We start from the raw sequence: 19,954 nt of genomic DNA, 5'->3' as shown, positions 1-19,954 counted from the left end.
ATAATCGTGCAGAGGTGTACACAATTTTAAGAGATATATTAAATTTTACTAAATTATATAATATAATTAGTAGAATAAACTTATTCTACAGTATATACTAGATAATATGGTATAATAGTTTACAGTAGGCGTATACTTTTTTATAATCGTATGAAATACAATTGTGCGGGGGTATACACAATTTTCAGAGATGTATGAAATTTTACCAAGATACGTAATATATTTAATATAATAAACTTATTCTACAGCATATACTAGATAATGTAGTATAATAGTTTACAGTAGGCGTACACTTTTTTATAATCGTATGAAATACAATTGTGCGGGGGTATACACAATTTTCAGAGATGTATGAAATTTTACTAAGATACGTAATATATTTAATATAATAAACTTATTCTACAGTACATACTATACAATATAATATAATAGTTTACAGTAGTTTTCGATGCACTGTGTGTGGTGAACGTCCATAGGCGTTCGGTGAATACATACGTATTTATGTGTTTAAATACTCAATGCATAAATCGTCTTCTACACAGAACATCGACTACTGTTATAAGTTTGCCCCGCATATCGTCGCAGTCCTCTTCAACCAGGGGGTTATATGTACTTTGTTGGTTCTTTGTTACGAATATACATAAATAGTCTTATAATAGAGTCTGTTCTCGGTTTATTCTGGCTTTTTGTACGATATTACACAGGTGGATGTGAACTCGTACAATTGTGTATTGTACTTAGTATATTGCAGTTTGTCCGATTCTTTGCAACAGAGTTGATTCACGAACAAACAATACCCTCTTTTCATTCGCTAATTATTTTTCCGCGTAATCAGATGCATTCATGTAATCGGTACATTAATAACTATCGGTGTGAGTGTACAATAATTGCTATCCAAAATAACTTATTGTTTCTTGATGTTAGGAAAATCGTTTTACATAAAATATATGTGGTAATTGATAGGTATCATTACGCAGAAGGGTTTCACATTTTTTATGTCTCGTTTTCTCCAAGGTATCAAGGTGATCTTGAGGTTTTTAAATAGCAGCATGTACTTTTTTAGTACAATGCTATCTTTGATACTCAAAATGTTATCGTTTATCGTGACTTATTGAAGTCACTTGAAGGCCATTTTGTTATAGGTCATTGAAACTGTTTTTTTATCGATGAGAAAATAGTACTGAAAAAACAACTCTGTACTATTAAAAATGTTCAAGGTCACCTTGATATCTGGAAAAATATAAAATATAAAAAGACTGATAAAATGGTTACGTTCCGTGAGGCTTATCGAATACATTTTTTTTTTTTTTTATATATAAAACAGTTTCTCTTAAAATCAATAAACAACAAGTTATTTCAAGTGGCATTTGCTACTGCCGGATAATGTACAGAGTGTCTCAAAAATCACTGTCTCGTAAAATAAGAGGAATTCAAACGAAAATGTAATGTCTTTAAGCTAACAACTATAATTGTGCAGAATATGGAAAAGAATGAATAAATTATTGCTTTGCTGTAGACCGATTTTTATAAAATTTTGCTCCGCACCTCTTTGCACCTCTTTCTAAATACATTTGATCTTACATACCACTAAATAAAGACGTTCTTGCATATTCACACCGAATAGTAAGATCTGAAAGTAGCAATAAAATTATAATCGTCAAATAAAATTGATTGCAGGTGTAAATATCCTTATTTTGTATAAATGCAAGATTTATACAACACTTTCAAGTTATTTCATTAATACAATAATTTTGATAAAATTTTGATAAAAGCCCTACGTTTTTTTTTTTTTTTTTTTTAATTTTTAGCAAAGTATATACTTTCGATTCATTAATATTGGCAATGCTGCCGATTTTAATCATCACTTTGGTTCAGATGTGAAATCAAGGTAGCGATCACAGTGAACGAATTTTCGAAAAGTTACAGTCTTGCTTTAATTTGACAGACAAACGGCAATCAGGGACAAGTAAGCGTTACCATTTTTTCAGCACACTAAAAAAATGTAAACGTTGCTGTTTCCATCGTACAAAACGTTCAATCCTCTCGTATCGTAAAATTGGCGAGAAACAATACTAAAAGTTTGCTATCGTTCAAAGTGACGATTGTCAAAAAATGGGAATCCACCTTAAGATTATATATACCGCTACAGTTCTTACTTCGTGAGAGAGTGAACTTCTCTTTCACCCAGTCGATCTGATAGCGAATCTTTGCTACTTATTTCACCCCACAATTAAGTTAACGCACATAATTAGTACATAGCACCTCCTGTGTTACAATTCGTTTAATTTGCCGTTAATTATTTTTCCACGCAATCAAACTGACGCTCGTACCAGTCCCGTTTCGTGTACATTTCACCGTCTCCTTGGGTGGCTGTTCGATCATGAACGATTAACCCCGTACAAGGGTGCTCTTATGTTCATCGTGCGCGAAGCAGCTGGAACGTTGCCAAGACTTCAACAGTCTCATTCAGGTCGAGCTGCTTCGGGATATGTACCACGTTCAATAACAAGTTGCCGACGTTGCCGTGGAGAGATTCTAATTTTTCCCAGGGAAGGACGGTGGGCTCCGCGTAGAAGAGCTGCAGGTACCAAGATGCACTTGGACCGCACCGAGAACAATGTGCAAACTGTTGTGAATACGTGTGCGGGGGCCCGCTTGGAGCACGCTTCTTTTGAAACTTGGACATTTTTTTTTTCACTCGGGACTCGTATGTATGTCTTTCTTCCCCTTGGAATGTTTGACCCACTTGAATTTTCTTCAGTTATAATTTGGTGACTGTTAAGGAACATCCGAGAAGCTCCTCTATCACTTCTCTGCCCCTTGATCCGAATGAAACGTTGCGGGTTTACAGAGTGGTCGGAAATAAGGGACAGGTATTTCTTCTTTTTTTTTTGTTAGCTACGGTAACTCAATTTTAAGGGACGAAACTACTCTCCAAGGTTTCGAGCTTCTAATGTAATCTTACAAAATGTATTGTATCGAATGTACAAGAATGTATTTTGAATAAATTTGGGGAAATTTTCAACGGGATATAACGTGGTATATAGAGCGGTGAAAGAATTAATAAAAAAGTCAATAAATCATTCGTAAATAGTGTCGTTTGCGTTGCACGTATAAAAACCGTGTTTGTTAAACAGAAACTAGAAGGCGCGCACAGAGAGGTGAGTGATCACCTTAGAATTCAAGAGTGGCGTGCAAGAAAATGTTTAATATTAATACGTTTATCATCAGAGTTTAAACGTTACAGAGATATATTTTTCTTGTATCGTATTAAAAACTCCATTTAACGCATTAATTAATAAATGCCCTCGTTTCTGAGTTTTACTACAATAACATTATAAATATGTAACATTATATATATATATTATTACATTTGCATTTTTTGTTTGGTCAGGATCTTCCTTTAAATCATTTTTTATATTCAATGTGTCAAATATGCAATTAATAAAAATCGATGAAAATAACCTTGAATAATTTAAATAAAATAAACCTGATAAAATTGATTTGATTCGTGCATCTCAGGTGCTGAAATTCTCTGTTCTCTGATAATCGAACGAATTATGTGGAGTACAGTTTTTTGGTATTCAATGTTTGTAAATTTCTATCGAAAATTGGTATGTTTGAACACGACCTGAAACATTTATAAGCTTTATCTTATTCAGTCTCAAGATAAGACACGGAGCTGTGTTCAAAAGGCAGAACTTTAAGTAGCACGAAACGTGTGTCTAAAGTATTTGGTCAAAAGGTCACGGTCTCCACTTATCATTAACAAGCTGTTCATCGTTTGTGAAGCATGTTGTTTGCGATTATAATTGTCACGCTAGCAGGCTCAGTTTTAAGAGATCATCAAACAATACATGGATATGAATAATAGTCTTTCGTGGTTTTTGTTAAATTTGAATTTTGGTTAAATTTTCCTTTAATTTAAAGTCGATAATAAAACGTCGAATTGAAAGAGATTTAGAGTCACTGTTTCAAGCCATAAATTATCTTACACGATTGTTACACTTTTAAATAATAAATTTCTTTCTCTGTTAGAGTGTCCACAGACCTATAATTGGGATTCTTAAACAAATTTTGTTGTCATTTGTGCGAACTTGTTTAAAAGTAACCTTGTCTAAGTTACAATTAGCTCTTTTATTACAAATGTTTTTCCTCTCTAATAGTTCTATAGATGAATTTAGTATTGCATTAAGTACTTGTTTTCTATAATTTGGATTGATAGTTGAGAATTTATTTGATAGACTTAAACTTTAAACTATTGGAGACTTCGATACAAGTGTACGTTATGTGCTATAAACATCTATATGATATAATAATTATGAAAATAATCTACGTAAAACATTTAAAGAAACTGAATTTATCTCTTTTTTGTTAAAACTTGATGGTACTTCGATGATTTATAATCATCGGTACATACACATGTATAGTAGCAACCAATGCTCTTTGAAGAAAACGTTTGTAGCATTCATTCTAAGTGAACTATAAACATCGATAAATCAACGAGTTGAAGGTTCTGTATTTTCTAAATTTGTAGAACCGATCGGTAGAGTATAGTAATTTTAAAGCACACTAGTTCCCGCTTTCAAGTGTCAAAATGAGCTTAATATTTTGTAAACGTTCGTAAACACTATTTCTCATCGTTAATAATAATTATTCGATTAAGTGGATTTACTTGAATGTGAAAATTTTATAGACAATGTGAATATAACAAAAGGTATACTTTTTGTTTCAGGAGACTCTTTACAATGTACGCCCCTGGACCGAGCATACAAGAGCAAAGTATTGGGACATTATCCGGACTCTGTACCATGGAACCCTTTCGACGAACATGCTGTCTGCATGGTACGTTCACTAGAAACCTAGTTCCCATATATTTTAATAGTTTTGAGAATCGAAAGAACAAAATGGTTTCGATACAAAATTATTTCTTTAATTTTCTCAAGGTATATATCAAATGTCTTCATACGTAATAAAGAAAACAGTGTCCTCGTAATCGGACAGTTGAAATTTATGAAGCACGTACAGTAACATTATTGTATGCAGCGGTTCCCGCTTTCAAGTGATAAAACCTTGACCGCCAGTTCACTTGAGAGAGAGTGGGAGAGAACAGAATAAGCGTGTTCATTGATGCAAAATAAAAATGTTTACATTTTTCGTTACGTCTTTAAGAAAATATTATCGATTAATAGATGAAATTTTCCCGACGAAAGCAAGTCATTATCATCGAGAGAACCTTGTCCATTCATTATCAATACTCTCACGAGGATATAATGAGAAATATACAAATTTGAATTTTAATTGAAGGACGATATAAGATTCGATCGCCTGAAAGCGAGAATTATTGTAATAACACGTAAAGTGGTGTAAAATTAGAGAAATAAAATATTATATTAAAAAATAGAGACTATTGCAACTCGGTTATTATAGTGGTTATTTCAAAACCACATAACTCTTCGTTTCTTACGATTCGAACGATAAATACTTATCGTAGTCGAAAATTCCATAGTTGTATTTCGTAAGCATATTCTTCGAACGTTCATTGGTGCTCACCACACGCGATGTACAGGTTCAGATTCTGGTAAAGCTGTTAAGCTTCCGATTTTCAACAATAGTTGGTTCGTTGTATAACAGCGGTTGTGGAGTTTCCGCTTCTTTCTTCGTCAGTTAACAACATCCTCCTTAAAAGTGTCTACATCAGTGATGAACATCGTTTGAGAAAAATGAATTAAAAAAGTAGAGGAAGAAAGGTATTATGTCGAATTTTCTTTTCAATTAATTTATACTTTTATGACACGGATGTATCAGAAAATACATGTTTCGTAAATAACACTTCGAAACTCGCACGCTGAAAACGCATACCTCGAAACTTGCACTATAAAGGGTTCTTAGTCCCAAATTCGTCAAGTCGATTCGGCCTACAAACTCTCTCGTACATCGTGTTATTATAAAATAAAAAAAAACGCAAAAATATATTTCATAGTCACAATACAAGTCTTTGCGTTTCTTGTCCGGTTTCAATAACCGCGGAGGATAGAACGTTATTATTAAAAAAAAAAATGTAAAAATATCTTTCATATACAACTAGGTAATAGTACAACTAGTTCTTTGCGTCTCTTGCCCAAGTTTCAACAACTGTGCAGGATGGAACGTTAGTTCCAAGTTTGTCAAGTCGATTCAGCCTACAAACTCTCTCGTACATCGTGTTATTATAAAATAAAAAAAAAACGCAAAAATATATTTCATAGTCACAATACAACTAGGTCTTTGCGTCTCTTGCCCGAGTTTCAATAACCGCGGAGGACAGAACGTTATTATTAAAAAAAAAAAAAAAAAAAAAAAAAACCGTAAAAATATCTCTCATATATAACTAGGTCTTTGCGTCTCTTGCCCAAGTTTCAACAACGGTGGAGGATGGAACGTTAGTTCCAAGTTCGTCAAGTCGATTCGGCCTATAAACTCTCTCGTACATCGTGTTATTATAAAAGGAAAAAAAAAAAGAAAAAAGAAAAAAAAACGCAAAAATATATTTCATAGTCACAATACAACTAGGTCTTTGCGTCTCTTGCCCGAGTTTCAACAACCGCGGAGGACAGAACGTACAGTTGACTGCTCGCGATCAACGGTATAGCGGCGTCGTGTACACCGCGTCCTAGTTGCGGATAAAAAAGACGAGGCTGGAAATGAAAAGGCGTTTGTACTACGGCTTTTATTAGATATTCAATCTTCCAGCTTTGCCTGCCGAGCGGCTTGAGATTCCGGACCCAAAAACACTCGGTAGAGCCGACGTTTCACTCGTTCGTGCTTACCAAGGAGGACGGGCACAGAACGTACGGTTTCAGTCTTGTTTTCTACGAGGAGTGCCGGAATCGCAAGATATGCGCGGCTATGCAAACCCTGCAAGCGATGCATATCACGGAACTGAGCAGCGGCCAAAACGGTACACCACCAACGTGAGTCTCCTTCGCACCGTTTACTCTACGCATTCAATAATATAGTTAATCCTCTGCTTGTTCAGGCTGGGGGAGGCAATCAACCGTGAAATTAAAAGTAATTAGACACCGTGTATTAATCGTTTAGGCGGTGAGGCAGTTTTAAAAACGGTCAGTCTCTCCGGACATACTGAACATTTACTCGGCAATGTTTACATTTTGTTTGTGATCTAACAACAATCCATTATTAAGATACATTGAGTTCCTTTTTACTCTAAATAAGACACCTTTTTTCAAACTCAGGTCGAACTGGACAGATAAATTTGATCAAAATTGTGCATCTAACGTTTGTATGTATTATTAATCCGAGACGTTTCAAATGTGAAGAGAGTAACATATACAGGGGGTGCATCCCAGATTATATGATCTAACAATGTTTCAAATGAAACTTATCCAATCTGAGAGGGATATCTTGTCAGTGGTCACAAATTTTCTTTAGATGGACGTGCTTCTAAGATTTTAATGCGATCTTTGCTATTGTTTTTTCTTTTTTTATATAATTGTACGTTTTTATTTAGGTAAGCGTGTAGTCCGTTCTGAGATGAATTCATCGACCTATATAACATATCGGGCGTTCAAGGTCATCTAAAGTCATTCAAGGCTGTTCAAGGCCGTTCAAGGTTATGAAATGTAAGTTCTATACAACGAACTTACTTTCGTTGTACAATAATTATGCCTTGCCTTCTGTATTCGAAAGGACAACCTGCGACATTGGTGCACTGATTTATTCTCTCCCTAAACGCAAGTTCCACGTTTTCAAGTGTTGACCTACTAATTTGTAGGCGGGCATTTCTAATCCTTCATATTTTCACGAGTGGTGGGTTCTTCTCGGAAAATTAGCAATCGTATTGAGAATTACGTTAATTTAATCGCTTTTGAAATCAAGAACACGTGACACAAGTTACACTGATATTGGTACTTTCGAAACGATCGCAACTGTTAACAATGGATTCCCTGTTTGCAAATACAAGGAAGAGCGATAAGTCGTATTATTAGCGTTAGTATTAGTTTGCCTCGTGTTTACAACCAAAATAACGAATTATTATGACAAAGAACAATCAATGGTTGTACAAAAGAAAGGAATATTTTGAACGTTGTTCAATGATCTTGAGCGACCTTGAACAACCTTGACGATTTTTAGCGATCTTGAAAGAACAACATACTATAAGTCGGTGAATTTATCTCGGAACATTTATCCAGCTAAAAATATATATTTCATATAAGAAAACAAAGGTGACCTAGAAATCTCGAAAGTACGTTCATCTAGAGAAGATCCGTCACCATCATAGGATGCCCCCTTAAATAGGGTGAGTTTTATTTGAAACATTATTTGAAATGAGCAATGGTCTGAAAGATAATTGCGAAATTTCAAATGGGACATCCTGTATATTTTTGCGATACAATAATAATTTTACTAATACAACAATACAACAGTTTTATAAAAACCCTGTGTGCTATTTACCAATAATTTGCCTCTGAGAACTTTGCATGGGAGGAATGTATGTAATTCTATTTAAAAAGAAGATATTAATGGTCCCAATGATTTTCAAAAACTACCATGATAGCAAACAATATTCGCCACGTTTCTCTTTCATAAGTTGTGGTTTACACAGTTTCTTTTGCATCGAATCCAACAGAGACATTCAGGTGTTGTATGTCTCGTGACTCATCTTATACCAGAAACCCGTTATAATGTAGGAAATTGATAACATGGAATGCGTGAAAGGATTGATGAAAATGCATTTTGCAGGGTAAGGAAAGGCCAGGATGGACATAACACGCGATCGTTGCCACGGCATTTTAAGCTATCAGCACATTCACCAGGTGCTGCGTTGGGCTACTATGACTCTACCAAAGACAAGTTGCTAGTGACTAAATCGATATCCTTGCTGTGCCAGCAGCCTTACCTTCACGCCGCGAAAACGTTCCTCACTAATCTCTACAAGTAAGTGAGGCCCTAGATCCTCATCTTAACAACGCCTGACGTCATTGGGCTCTGGAAATTAGAAGATCCTTTTATATCATATACGTTTAAAGAAACTTCACACTGAAACAATTTTAGGATTGGAGGATTTTTTAGATTTAAGATACGAAGTTTATGAAATCTGATTTTATTATTACTTGTTTTAAAATGTAATAAACGTAATAATCTGTAAAATGTGCTTTTTACAGATTAATGAAGCTAGCTTTTAGATTCAACATTCTTCAAAAAATTATTAAAAACAAAAATTACATACAATTGCGAATGTTATTATTAGACTGAACATTTAGTTTAGAAATTAATCTAGATAATAGTGTAAATCTTATTAGAACTCAGTTTAAACGTCTAGTCTAGATAGTAGAATTTAGAATTCACTAAAAAAGAATATCACTGTCTACTAGATATATAATAGTAAATTAAATATTAGACAATACGAATAATTGTAATAAATATTCAATTCCTTTAGAGTTTTCTCAAGTATTTTTAAACTTGCTGCTTTGCATTAGTATTTTATTTTCTATAAATAATATCAATTATCTCTAAATCCTTTACTAGTGATTGTCAAAGATTAAGTACTTTCATTAGTTTTAAATCCTGAATTAATTCAATCTTCGGATTTGTCTCGAACTAAATGCAGATCAAATAATTTAAGGACATATACTCCTTCGCATAAAATAAACAATTAATGTGTAGTTTATAAATTATTCTTAATAGATAAAAGACATTTACTTTAAGTCAAGCTTATATTTTTAAATTTTTAGAACTTAAAAATTTATATTACTAAATAAATATTGCGATTAAAACTTTCTACTTTAAGAAATATTATAATTTTGATACAATTGGCTTTCATAAATAAATTACTTGTATCTCCATCAGAATTGATTTGTGGATTTATGTTACTCTGAAACTTTTTGTCTATTTTTATTAGTGCTTTAAGTTCTTAAATTCCCTTCAATCTTTGTTTGAAGAGAAACCTTACATATAAAAAAGTAAAACGTAACTTCTCTTTTTCAGATGTGTTCCTAGACACCCAGGACCTGGTCTTAGCTTAGAGTCCTATGTGTACAATATTCTTTACAATGTACCAGTACCATTACCTGGGAAGTCGTTGAAATTCTTCGTTCCCAGTGATGAGCCAGCAAAATCACCATTGGAACTGGTTATACATCAGCCGACACCATTGCAGGAACTACCGATGCTTGATTATCCTCTGAAAGATATGTTCACATGGCTTGGTGCGGACTGCGTGATTCAGTTATTCACGTGCGTTTTATTAGAGAATCAAGTGCTTCTCAGAAGTTCGGATTTTCACAAGCTGATGGTGGTATCCGAGTGCATAACGGCGCTTCTCTTCCCATTTTCCTGGCAACATGTATATGTACCGATATTGCCCGCTAGTCTGCATCACTTCTTGGACGCGCCTGTGCCATTTATAATGGGATTGCACGCTCAAAGCGAGGGCGGTGTACTAAAAATTGCCAGCGAAGTGAGTTTGGGTCTTTTGAATTGATGCTCTTGAAATTTCTAGTTTTCTCAATATAAATGAAATAAGAAAATTTGGTCGAATTAGGTCTTTCAAACAGAAACAGGAATAGAAATTTATTATATCATATTTAAAGAGTTGATACTGTTTGAATACATCGATAAATTTTGTTGTACATATATTAATGGTCATTACAATTTTTCAATACATAATTTATATATAAATACTAATATTTCTTTCACTATTTATATTAGTATTCGACAAAACCTACACAATAAATAGCATCCCTTTTATTCTAGGTAAGAGACTATTTTATATTTTATTTTTTGAATTGCAGGCAAATCTTTGTTATGTAGATATAGATAAACAAAGTAGCCAATTTCCAGAAGAACTACCTGTATTTCCTCATAGGATGCAATTCATTGCTGAAATTAGAGCTCTCCTAAGCAAGTACAAAGTACCATATTCAGGAAAGTAAGTCAAAGGATTATTGTTTTCCTTAGATTATATATACTGTGCACAATGTTTAAAATCTAAATGTTTTACAGGACTGACAACATGGTCATAAATCATTACAATGGCGACATCATGACAAGTAGTTTGACGCTTCCTGGTTCTGGATTCCATCTTCCTCGCAGAAAACACTCGTTACACGATGTCCTGGATTGGGATCGACCAGAACCAACACCTCAATCAGATACTTTACAAAGAATAGTAGATATCGTTAAAAGAACAGGTAAGTGTTCATTTAATATAGAAACACTTAGATAGTTCAAAACTACAATTGAACAATTTTAACTGACAGATCAGTCTTCTTATATTTATACAAATTGTATAAAAGATTTAATAATAATTACACTTGAATATTTAATGCACTAAAAAATTTATAACATTACTTTTGTAATATCAATTTCCTTTTATTGTTCACGTGTATTATAGGGGTGAACATAGATGATATTGATTCAATAGAAGACAACATAAAGGAAAGAATACTCACGCCGCAGGAGGAATATCAGGAGACGCTCATATTTAATAATGCCATTAAGGAGATTTTTTTGAATCGTTTTGTACAGATCTTTTCTAGTTATGAACACTTCGTTATTCAACCAAGTCAGGTGCGATATGAGATTTACGTATAATCAATTGCTGTAATTAAATTACAATTGTAAAATAGAAATTGATTGCCCATTATAGGATAAAGATGAGTGGTTAAATAACAGAGATAGTATGCACGTTTTTGATAAGGCTACCTTTTTATCTGACCAACCTACGCAACATTTGCCATTTCTATCAAGATTTCTAGAGACACAGATGTTTGCTTCTCTCGTCGACAATAAAGTCATGTCAACGTGGAGCGAACTTGATTTTAATATACGGGTTTTTGATCAAAGAATTTCTCTATTGAGGTGAATGCAGTGAAATAAAATATCTCTTAATTAAACGTTATTTTTATCATTTATTTCGTAATGATTTGTTATTGTCTATACAGAAAAAAAGTTGGTGAAAGCATTGTGCGATCCACACGGTACGAACCCTGTACAAGTATAGAAGAGTCGCAAAAAGTATTGGAACAGAGATTAATGAACGTGGATTTCGAAACAAACCCACCCAATGAGATTCTTCCTCACAGAGCGGCATATTTTCGAAGTTTCCCTCTGTTAGACACTGTTGCATTAAATAAGGAGCCGGCTCAGAGGTATATATTACATGCTAATATATTTCTTTATTTATTAAATCAGAGTATACTAATATTTACAATCTTATTTCCTGCTTCACGTATAGCATACTTCGGTAAGGACTACTTCTGAAGTTGTACATTGTGCATGCGTATTTTGCATTATAATCTCAATGTCCTGTAAATCAAAATTCAATTAAAAATTATTTTTTTTTAATATGTATTTAGTAATCTAATGTTAATTGAAGTAAAATATAATTCTAATTGATCTATTACTTACAATAGTAGTCGGAGAGGACAGACTCAGTGGAAATACAAAATGAAATCAATGGAGTCAAATGGAAAACCAACTGCACCTCAAGAAACCCAGTCACCAAGACCACAAACTAAGCTCTCTGCAGACATGAGTCCAGCGTTGATAGCACAGGCCAATTGGACTTTTGTTGAAAAATTGCTCAAAGTACTTTTCTTGAAAAATAAAAGAATTTAGTTATTTTCAATATTTTTTGAAATAATGAGTCACGAAACTAAATTTACATTTTTCTTTGTCAAGGATTGCAAGTCAAAAACAAAAAGGATGTTAGTTGAAAAAATGGGTTCTGAAGCTGTAGCGTTGGGTCATGGAGGTGAGTCATTGTCTGATGTTGAAGAAAATACACTGGTTGCTAGTCTCTGTGATCTATTGGAACGAGTTTGGAGTCATGGACTGCAAAATAAACAAGGGAAAAGCGCTCTTTGGTCACACCTCACCATGTATCAAGAACTAGAAGAGTGTAACGAAACAACTAAGTCCATAGATCCAAACTTTCTCTCTCCTGGTAAGTTGAGATTTATTATTGCGTTTTCATTTGTGTTATATAACTGTGCTTTATCTTCGTGTTCACCATACTTAATAAATTTTATCACATTTGGAAATTCAGCGCTAGCGTGGTGCGTGCTGCGGAAACGACTCGATTGTACGTGCCTTATTTTATTTAAGATAAAGTGTTAAAAGTAGAGATTAGTTTCTCATACGTAGATACTCTGCACTGTATTAGTTGTAAGTGACCCATTATTGATAAACAATTTTTTATAACTCTCTATATGTTCTTCGCTAAGATTGCACAACGTATATTAGTGAGTACGTTTGACTGCTACTTTCAAGTGAAATCAAATATTTTAAGTGCAATATTATGCTTTGTTAAATATGGTTTACAGATATAATATTTTGTATAAAAGTTTGTTCCTAAGATTAGGAAGATTACTAATTTTTTTCTGCTTATGTTTGATTGAATGAGTTTGTTTAAATTAATTATTCCATTATAATTTTTATATTTACATTTTCATTATAAATTCTTTTATTGTATATATTATATTATACTTTTCTTTGTTTTTAACACTAAAATAACTCAGAAAATTATATTTTTTATGAAGGAAAATGAAGTCTTTGCAGTCAGTAAGCACAATAAAAATTTCTCAATCTAAATGTTCTGTACCATTACAGATTAATTATTACCTTATTAAATCGAAAATATCGTTTTTTGAGTTATATGACTGTTTTATACATGGAATAACCTTCTTGTTTTAGTTAATTTTTATTTGTGTTTTATTTTCTTGTTATAAATAGCCAAGAAATCACCAAATAAGTTTTTTGGATTACCGGACCGTTTAATTTCATCCTTAAAGGGCAGAAATATTTTTGAAATTGCTTCTTATATCAAGGAGAATTTTAATGGTAAGCCGTAGCATTGGCTTGCCACAGGAAACAATATTCAATTCGCCTATATTTTAACATTACTTTTGTAATGGTGTTGTATTTTATTTTCATAATTGTCAGTAAACTGCATGTTTATATTGTTACTATTGATGTTTTGAGAAATGTAGAATGTATTTACCAATTTATTTAAAACATAAATAATGTAGATAGATATTTAAAAAATTATTTTTCCTAATATTGTTGTTTACGAGTTACATGCTATGGATGGATCGTACCAGTTGAAGCAATATTGAAATTTATATAATCAGCATATGATTGTGACTGTTATTAAAAAGAAAAAATGTGTTTTGTACATAAAAAGCCTAAACTAATTTGTTTATGGAATGCATCTACCTTGTTTTTATCGATGCATGACTACTGTTTGCATGAACTTTTAGAAACTTTTTTGTAGCAAAGAGAAACTTAGTAATTATTCTGTATTCTATATTCTTATGTAATTTAAATTGTGTATTTTTAAATTGTAACAGATTTATCAAATCTGGCATTGGAGACTGATGTTTCACCTACGCGAGGCACAGACAAACATAAATCTCCTGGAGATAGAAAGATTGGTCCAGAACATTTGAGGCCTCTACCTGATTCTTTAATTTTTGATATTCGAAATGTACAAGCGATGACGGACATTAAGACACATATTGGATATGCCAGAGCTTGGGTTCGTTTGGCATTGGAGAAGAAACTCCTTTCTCGTCATTTAAAAACTCTATTGTCGGACACTACATTGTTAAGGTACAAATTAATTTAAATAAATTAAGTACCTTAAATAAATGTACAAAAATTTGTGTGCAAAAATTTCACACAGTTAATTATCAATCTCTACATTGAAAGGGAAAAACTGAACTATATTTTACTAAAAATTTTATAAACTATAACAAATGTAACTTGAACAACAAATAAAATTTGTAGATTTTAAGACATTGTCATCCGTCATTTACAGCAATTTTGATGGCACAATAGTGAGATTTCAATTTTATCAAACAATTAAAATCATTTGGAATTTGTTTTTATTCTTTTTGTAAAACATGAAGTAATTAATTTTTATATAAAAATACAGGGTTTAAACTCATTTATCTTTTAATTGTATGTTAGATAAAATTCATTTCAGTTTTTCTCTTCTAAAGTAGAACTCAAAACTTAACTGTTCAGAAAGTTGTACATTATTAGTATATAATTGTCATAATTAAATGTCATGTGCCTTTAAATTCTTCTATTAATAAGTTCTTTCCTATTATTAATAGTAAAACCAGAATAACAATAATTTGTCTATTTAGAAAAGTTGTTTATTTACAATTTTAAATCCTCTTTTTGAAGTACGGCGTTGTTTCTGTATTAATCTCAATAATCCCTCAAATAATGAATAAAATTAGTACCATTCAAAAATTTTGAAATTTTAGAAGATGTTTTTTAATGTTGAATTATGAATTAAAAGAAACTAATTAAAATTTGTTGTTATTTTCCTTTGGTTTAACTTTATATTTTGTAACTTTTCAGGAGTCAGTATAAACGATCAGCGTTTTTGCGTTGCGAAGAGGAGAAAGAGCAATTCTTGTATCATCTCTTAACGTTAAATGCAGTCGATTATTTCTGCTTCACTAACAATTACCCAACTACAAAGTTGCCATATAGAGTTGTTATATTTCCTAGTCGAAAAGCAAGCGCAGCTACGACTTCAGCAAATAGTTGGATTGCTATTTCAGGCACTCTATGCGAAACAAATCCGGTTCCCATTCCTAAAGGAGCGCTGGAATTTGTATTCCACGTATGTTTCTATTCAAATTTAGAAATCTTTTGGAGAATTTGAATTAGTTATAATAAAAAAGTGTCTAGTTATTTTTCAAGGTTGCATTTTAATATTTTATACTTATTTTTCAATTGTAATTCTCATTTTAGCATAAGAATTTGGGCGTGCTCTCTACACTACGCATAGGACATGACAATACTGGTCTTTCCCCAAAATGGATGGTAGAACATGTAGTGGTGAGGAATGAAGTTACAGGGCATACCTTTAAATTCCCCTGTGGTAGGTGGCTTGGCAGAGGTATTGATGATGGTTCCACTGAGAGATTATTAGTGGGTGCTTTAGTGCCTCGCAGTATCGATAGTGAGGAATTGGTTGAATCATGTTCAACTCCTCCAAGATGTAGATCCCCTAGTATACCTAGACGTCCGATATTGTCTCAAGTTGAGTTGCAGCACATGTTGGGTAAATATTAATGAAATTAATTAGAATATCTGTACCTAATTTTGAGAAAAATTGGAAAAAATACTGATATAGAAATAAACCACAAATAGCATATTATGAAATTTTATTATAATGTAATTAGAATGTTTTTTTTCTTTTTCATAGGAGAAGCTGTAAATGCGATTGTAAAATTCCATTATAGAAGGGAATGTCAAGATGGCTCCTTGACAGCTTTACTTTGTGGAGAAGGTGGTCTTGTGCCATCGTTAGAACAAATATTTTTATTCGGATTCAAGAATCAAAGGATATTTGGGAGAAATTTTTACGTTTGGGATTACCTTTGTAAGTTATTGTGCATAAATCTTTAATTAGATTTAATCCTGCTTTCATCAACATTACAGCTGGTTTCATTAAAGATTTGAAAATACACTAGTACTTATAATCAGTAATTTAATGTTGACAATTCAACTATAGTGTAGGTGGAAACTTTTTTAGTTATTGATGTACTTGTAAAACATACAAACGTTCATTTGTTTATGTGTTAATAAAATATTCATGGTTTAAAATTAGAAGACAACAATATTATTCTTTGTTATTATATAAGATGTGATAATATTTACGAATTATTTTCAGTGCGGATAAAAGAAAATTTCGAAATTTCTTTGTTAGAGGAAATGGACGAATATTCACAAAGATTAAATAGAGGTAGACGAGCTCATTTCGAAAGTAATAAAAGGTTTACGACTTTAAGGTGTTATTGTCACCTCATTGATCAAATTAATATGTTCAGTCAAACCCTTGGTAAGGATGGAAAGTTTCAGTTGTTCATTTGCCTGGCAGCAAGGTAACTTGTAATTTTATACTTTGAATTGTTAGTTATATGTTTCTGTTAGTCTGACTGTTTAATTTACGTTTCAGAGAACAACTTCTTCATGCGATGCTGCGGCCAATGAGCGATGCGCGCTCTACTACGGACATGTACGAAGAAACTTCATTTCTAAGGAATTCCACGTTATTAAATTTTCTCGTTCATATTCTTGAACCACTGTGCGACTTCCACATTGTTCTTGAAAAGAGTTTGACTCATGGAATTTCTAGTATATGTTAATTCACTAAAAATCTCTCCGCTTAATCAGGTAAGATATATATAAATAAATTATTATATTTAGTAATATATTATTAAATGAGTGATAACTCTTTTATATTTTCTTGTTTATAGAATATGTTTCTTCGAAGCAGCACAATTTATCAAATTCTAAATAATACAAAGCGAAGAAAAATAAGTGTTATATTGGAAAAATGAGGAACTTTCTAAAACTTATTACTATGGAACTAAGAGGAATTTAATAACGCAAATGAAGACTGTTATGGAACTGTAAAATAGTCGTTTTTAGATGACAAATTATTTGACGAGAAGTTGATACATGAGTGATAGTGAAAACATAGATCTTGCCCTGTTCCAGAAGCTTATGATATTAACAATGATGACAAGAGTCCAATACAAAGATAAATCTTATTTGGCCCATCTTGCCATAGGTATTAGCAGAAAGCAAACAAAGTTTGTTGAAACTGACGAATCGTGTACCAAAGATGTGATCCTATTAGTTATTACTATTAGTGTTATTAATGTTGTCATTACTAAGGATTTAGTTTTTTTACAGTCTTTGTCGTAAGCAGAACATTTAAAAACCGTTCAAACAACGTATATCACAGTAACTCATAAGTTAGATGAAACAAATATGGTTTTTATATGTTCTATGTTTAATTATTTTAAGTGAATGATAAGAACAGAGAATAAGATCTCGCAAAAAAAATTAGGTTGGGAAAGATTTATATAGCGTTACTCTTGAATCTTAAGCAGTTTCATGCATCGTATTGTATTTAAGTAATTACGCGAATGAAATTTTAACGATTAACCAACGTATAATCTTTCCCGATTTCTATACGTTGTTTACTCATACTTGTGAACAAATGCTTTCAGCGTTTCATAATACTCCTTTTTACAAAATTGTACATAATAATAGTCTGGAGTTTTTTTATTTTTACTAGTTGAAAAATATTTAACGATAATTTTTAAGTTTTAAGCGGTAATTGGAGCTGCAAAACAATAACCGAAGTTTCGTCGTGTCACTTCGATTGAATTATTTTTTTTTAAGAAGCAAATTGTAACCAATTCTATACGATCGTTCTCGTCTCTTTAAACAAATCTGCATTTTGTAATTTTCTTTTTATCGAAATTGGACGTCCAATCGGTGTATTATAGTATTGAAAAAATGGACCAAATAACTTAATCATTTATTACAACTTTCGAAGCCTGATAGTTCGTTTCTAACGTGCAAGGTACATAACATTGGTACTGATTGTCTTTCGAAGTTTTAACGTATTTGACGATAATCGGTGTAGCTCGATACAAGCTGACGTTTTGGAGAAATAGCTATCAGAGTACAATTTTACTGTCAGCATTTCACAAACATTCAATGACATCTTATAGATAGGAATCATTCTGTCATATTATTAACATGTGTATTATTGCTCGCTCTTTGGTGCGGTACGTGTGAATAATCAATTGAACTTTTGTCTACAAATGCCTAGTACAATTTTGGGTACATTTGATTAACATGACTGGTCAAAACTCTAAAAAGTATATCAATGATAATGGCCAAAACTCTAAAAAGTATAGAAAATGACATATTCTAATTTGAGTCTCATTGTTTTTACATAGTACCAAAAGAAATTAAAGTCAAGTAAGAATTATTAAAGAATAATTATTATCTGCAAAGCTAGTACCATATCTTTTTCTTTCGAAAATTTAAAAAATTATCAAGCATCTGCATTCGCACGTGCCCAACTGTGTATATTTATTGTATTTATTCCACTAACAAGGATTTCATTGTGAGTTGGATAAATTCGTAGATGTAAAACTTCAATTCTAGTTTCTGTTAACACATTGATCGTCAGAAGTATCATAGTTTATTTTTTAAACAAAAAAATATCATATGTAAGTTTTAATATTTGCAAAAATGAAATATAAAAACTTTTATCTTTCAAAATACATTTTGTTAACTTACGCGATGTAAAAATTTTATGTAGCTAATATGATTCATACAAACTGAACTCTCGAGTGTCTCGTTAAGTACATAAATCATAGTTGATATCAATGTGTTAACACACGAAAAAAATACACGAAGGAGAAAAAGGACGTTATCTTACGTGGTAAATTGCTTTATCAGTGCTTAAACACTGATTGAAAGTTCAGTTGTTAAATAATTGCATAACTGCGTAATGTTGGCAAAATAATAACGAAACACTCGTATAATGATCGGGTCAGGTTCTTTTTGTTTAGATTTTCTAGGGAGGAGTGATACTGTGTTTTTTTATCATTTTTTAAGCAGATTATTGTACATTTGCCCGTTTTAAGAATACTCATCTCTTCGGTAAGAAAGGAGCGCGAAAAATGTTATTTTATACAATTAGAAAGCGTGCGTTGTGATTATTTTAGACTGAAGGGTAATTTATTTCTCGTCGTATTTTACATTTTGTTTTATATTTTACTCGTGCCTCGTGTTGTCATGTTGAAGCCACTCATTTTTGGGATAACTTTTAATCAGTCTTGTACAAATGTTTATTAATTCAAAATAAATTACATTTCAATTACAACTAAAAACAAGAAAACAGAATTTTAAACAAATATTTAGGATTTAAACTTGAGAGATTATCTTTTAGATATAAAAAGAAGTTTACGAGATTGTAATATTTACAGAATAAATTTGTAGCAGCACTTTTTCATAAATTTTAAACTGTGAAGAATGAAGTAAATTGAAGCTTTTGCTAAAATAATCTGTACGAATATCGAATAGTGTAAAATTTATAACGAAAAAATATAAC

The 19,954-nt window shown here is 32.0% G+C and overlaps 1 protein-coding gene and 1 long non-coding RNA gene across 6 annotated transcripts in view; one reads left to right on the top strand and one right to left on the bottom strand.

Annotated features, from left to right (window-relative positions):
* Pns (DENN domain containing pinstripe) overlaps positions 1 to 17,424 on the top strand; it is a 38,098-nt gene extending 20,674 nt beyond the window's left edge. The window contains exons 2-21 of one of the 4 annotated variants that reach the window (XM_076324310.1): positions 4,736 to 4,845; positions 6,733 to 6,953; positions 8,743 to 8,937; positions 9,988 to 10,459; positions 10,794 to 10,930; positions 11,005 to 11,192; positions 11,396 to 11,571; positions 11,651 to 11,862; positions 11,946 to 12,152; positions 12,417 to 12,591; positions 12,685 to 12,949; positions 13,052 to 13,087; positions 13,738 to 13,845; positions 14,355 to 14,616; positions 15,379 to 15,646; positions 15,778 to 16,090; positions 16,235 to 16,411; positions 16,703 to 16,913; positions 16,988 to 17,205; positions 17,289 to 17,424. In XM_076324310.1, the coding sequence (XP_076180425.1) occupies positions 4,736 to 4,845; positions 6,733 to 6,953; positions 8,743 to 8,937; positions 9,988 to 10,459; positions 10,794 to 10,930; positions 11,005 to 11,192; positions 11,396 to 11,571; positions 11,651 to 11,862; positions 11,946 to 12,152; positions 12,417 to 12,591; positions 12,685 to 12,949; positions 13,052 to 13,087; positions 13,738 to 13,845; positions 14,355 to 14,616; positions 15,379 to 15,646; positions 15,778 to 16,090; positions 16,235 to 16,411; positions 16,703 to 16,913; positions 16,988 to 17,177 (3,923 nt within the window). In that variant the 3' untranslated portion in view covers positions 17,178 to 17,205; positions 17,289 to 17,424. The remainder of the gene's footprint in view (positions 1 to 4,735; positions 4,846 to 6,732; positions 6,954 to 8,742; positions 8,938 to 9,987; positions 10,460 to 10,793; positions 10,931 to 11,004; positions 11,193 to 11,395; positions 11,572 to 11,650; positions 11,863 to 11,945; positions 12,153 to 12,416; positions 12,592 to 12,684; positions 12,950 to 13,051; positions 13,088 to 13,737; positions 13,846 to 14,354; positions 14,617 to 15,378; positions 15,647 to 15,777; positions 16,091 to 16,234; positions 16,412 to 16,702; positions 16,914 to 16,987; positions 17,206 to 17,288) is intronic. The other 3 variants (XM_076324317.1, XM_076324325.1, XM_076324333.1) reach the window with 3 other exon arrangements.
* On the bottom strand, positions 10,751 to 13,110 carry LOC143153319 (uncharacterized). 2 transcript variants are annotated; one of them, XR_012993766.1, is made up of 5 exons: positions 12,882 to 13,110; positions 12,412 to 12,599; positions 12,213 to 12,309; positions 11,454 to 11,602; positions 10,751 to 11,156 (listed from the first exon to the last, which is right to left on the bottom strand). It is a non-coding gene; the product is annotated as an uncharacterized LOC143153319 (long non-coding RNA). The 2 variants fall into 2 exon arrangements; XR_012993765.1 differs by lacking the exons at positions 10,751 to 11,156; positions 11,454 to 11,602 and having other exon boundaries at positions 11,899 to 12,309.
* Positions 17,425 to 19,954: the final 2,530 nt, after the last annotated feature.

The sequence above is a fragment of the Ptiloglossa arizonensis genome, chromosome 1 (assembly GCF_051014685.1).
Source record: "Ptiloglossa arizonensis isolate GNS036 chromosome 1, iyPtiAriz1_principal, whole genome shotgun sequence".
Classification (NCBI taxonomy): Eukaryota; Metazoa; Arthropoda; class Insecta; order Hymenoptera; family Colletidae; genus Ptiloglossa; species Ptiloglossa arizonensis.
This window is presented reverse-complemented; position numbering and strand designations above follow the sequence as displayed.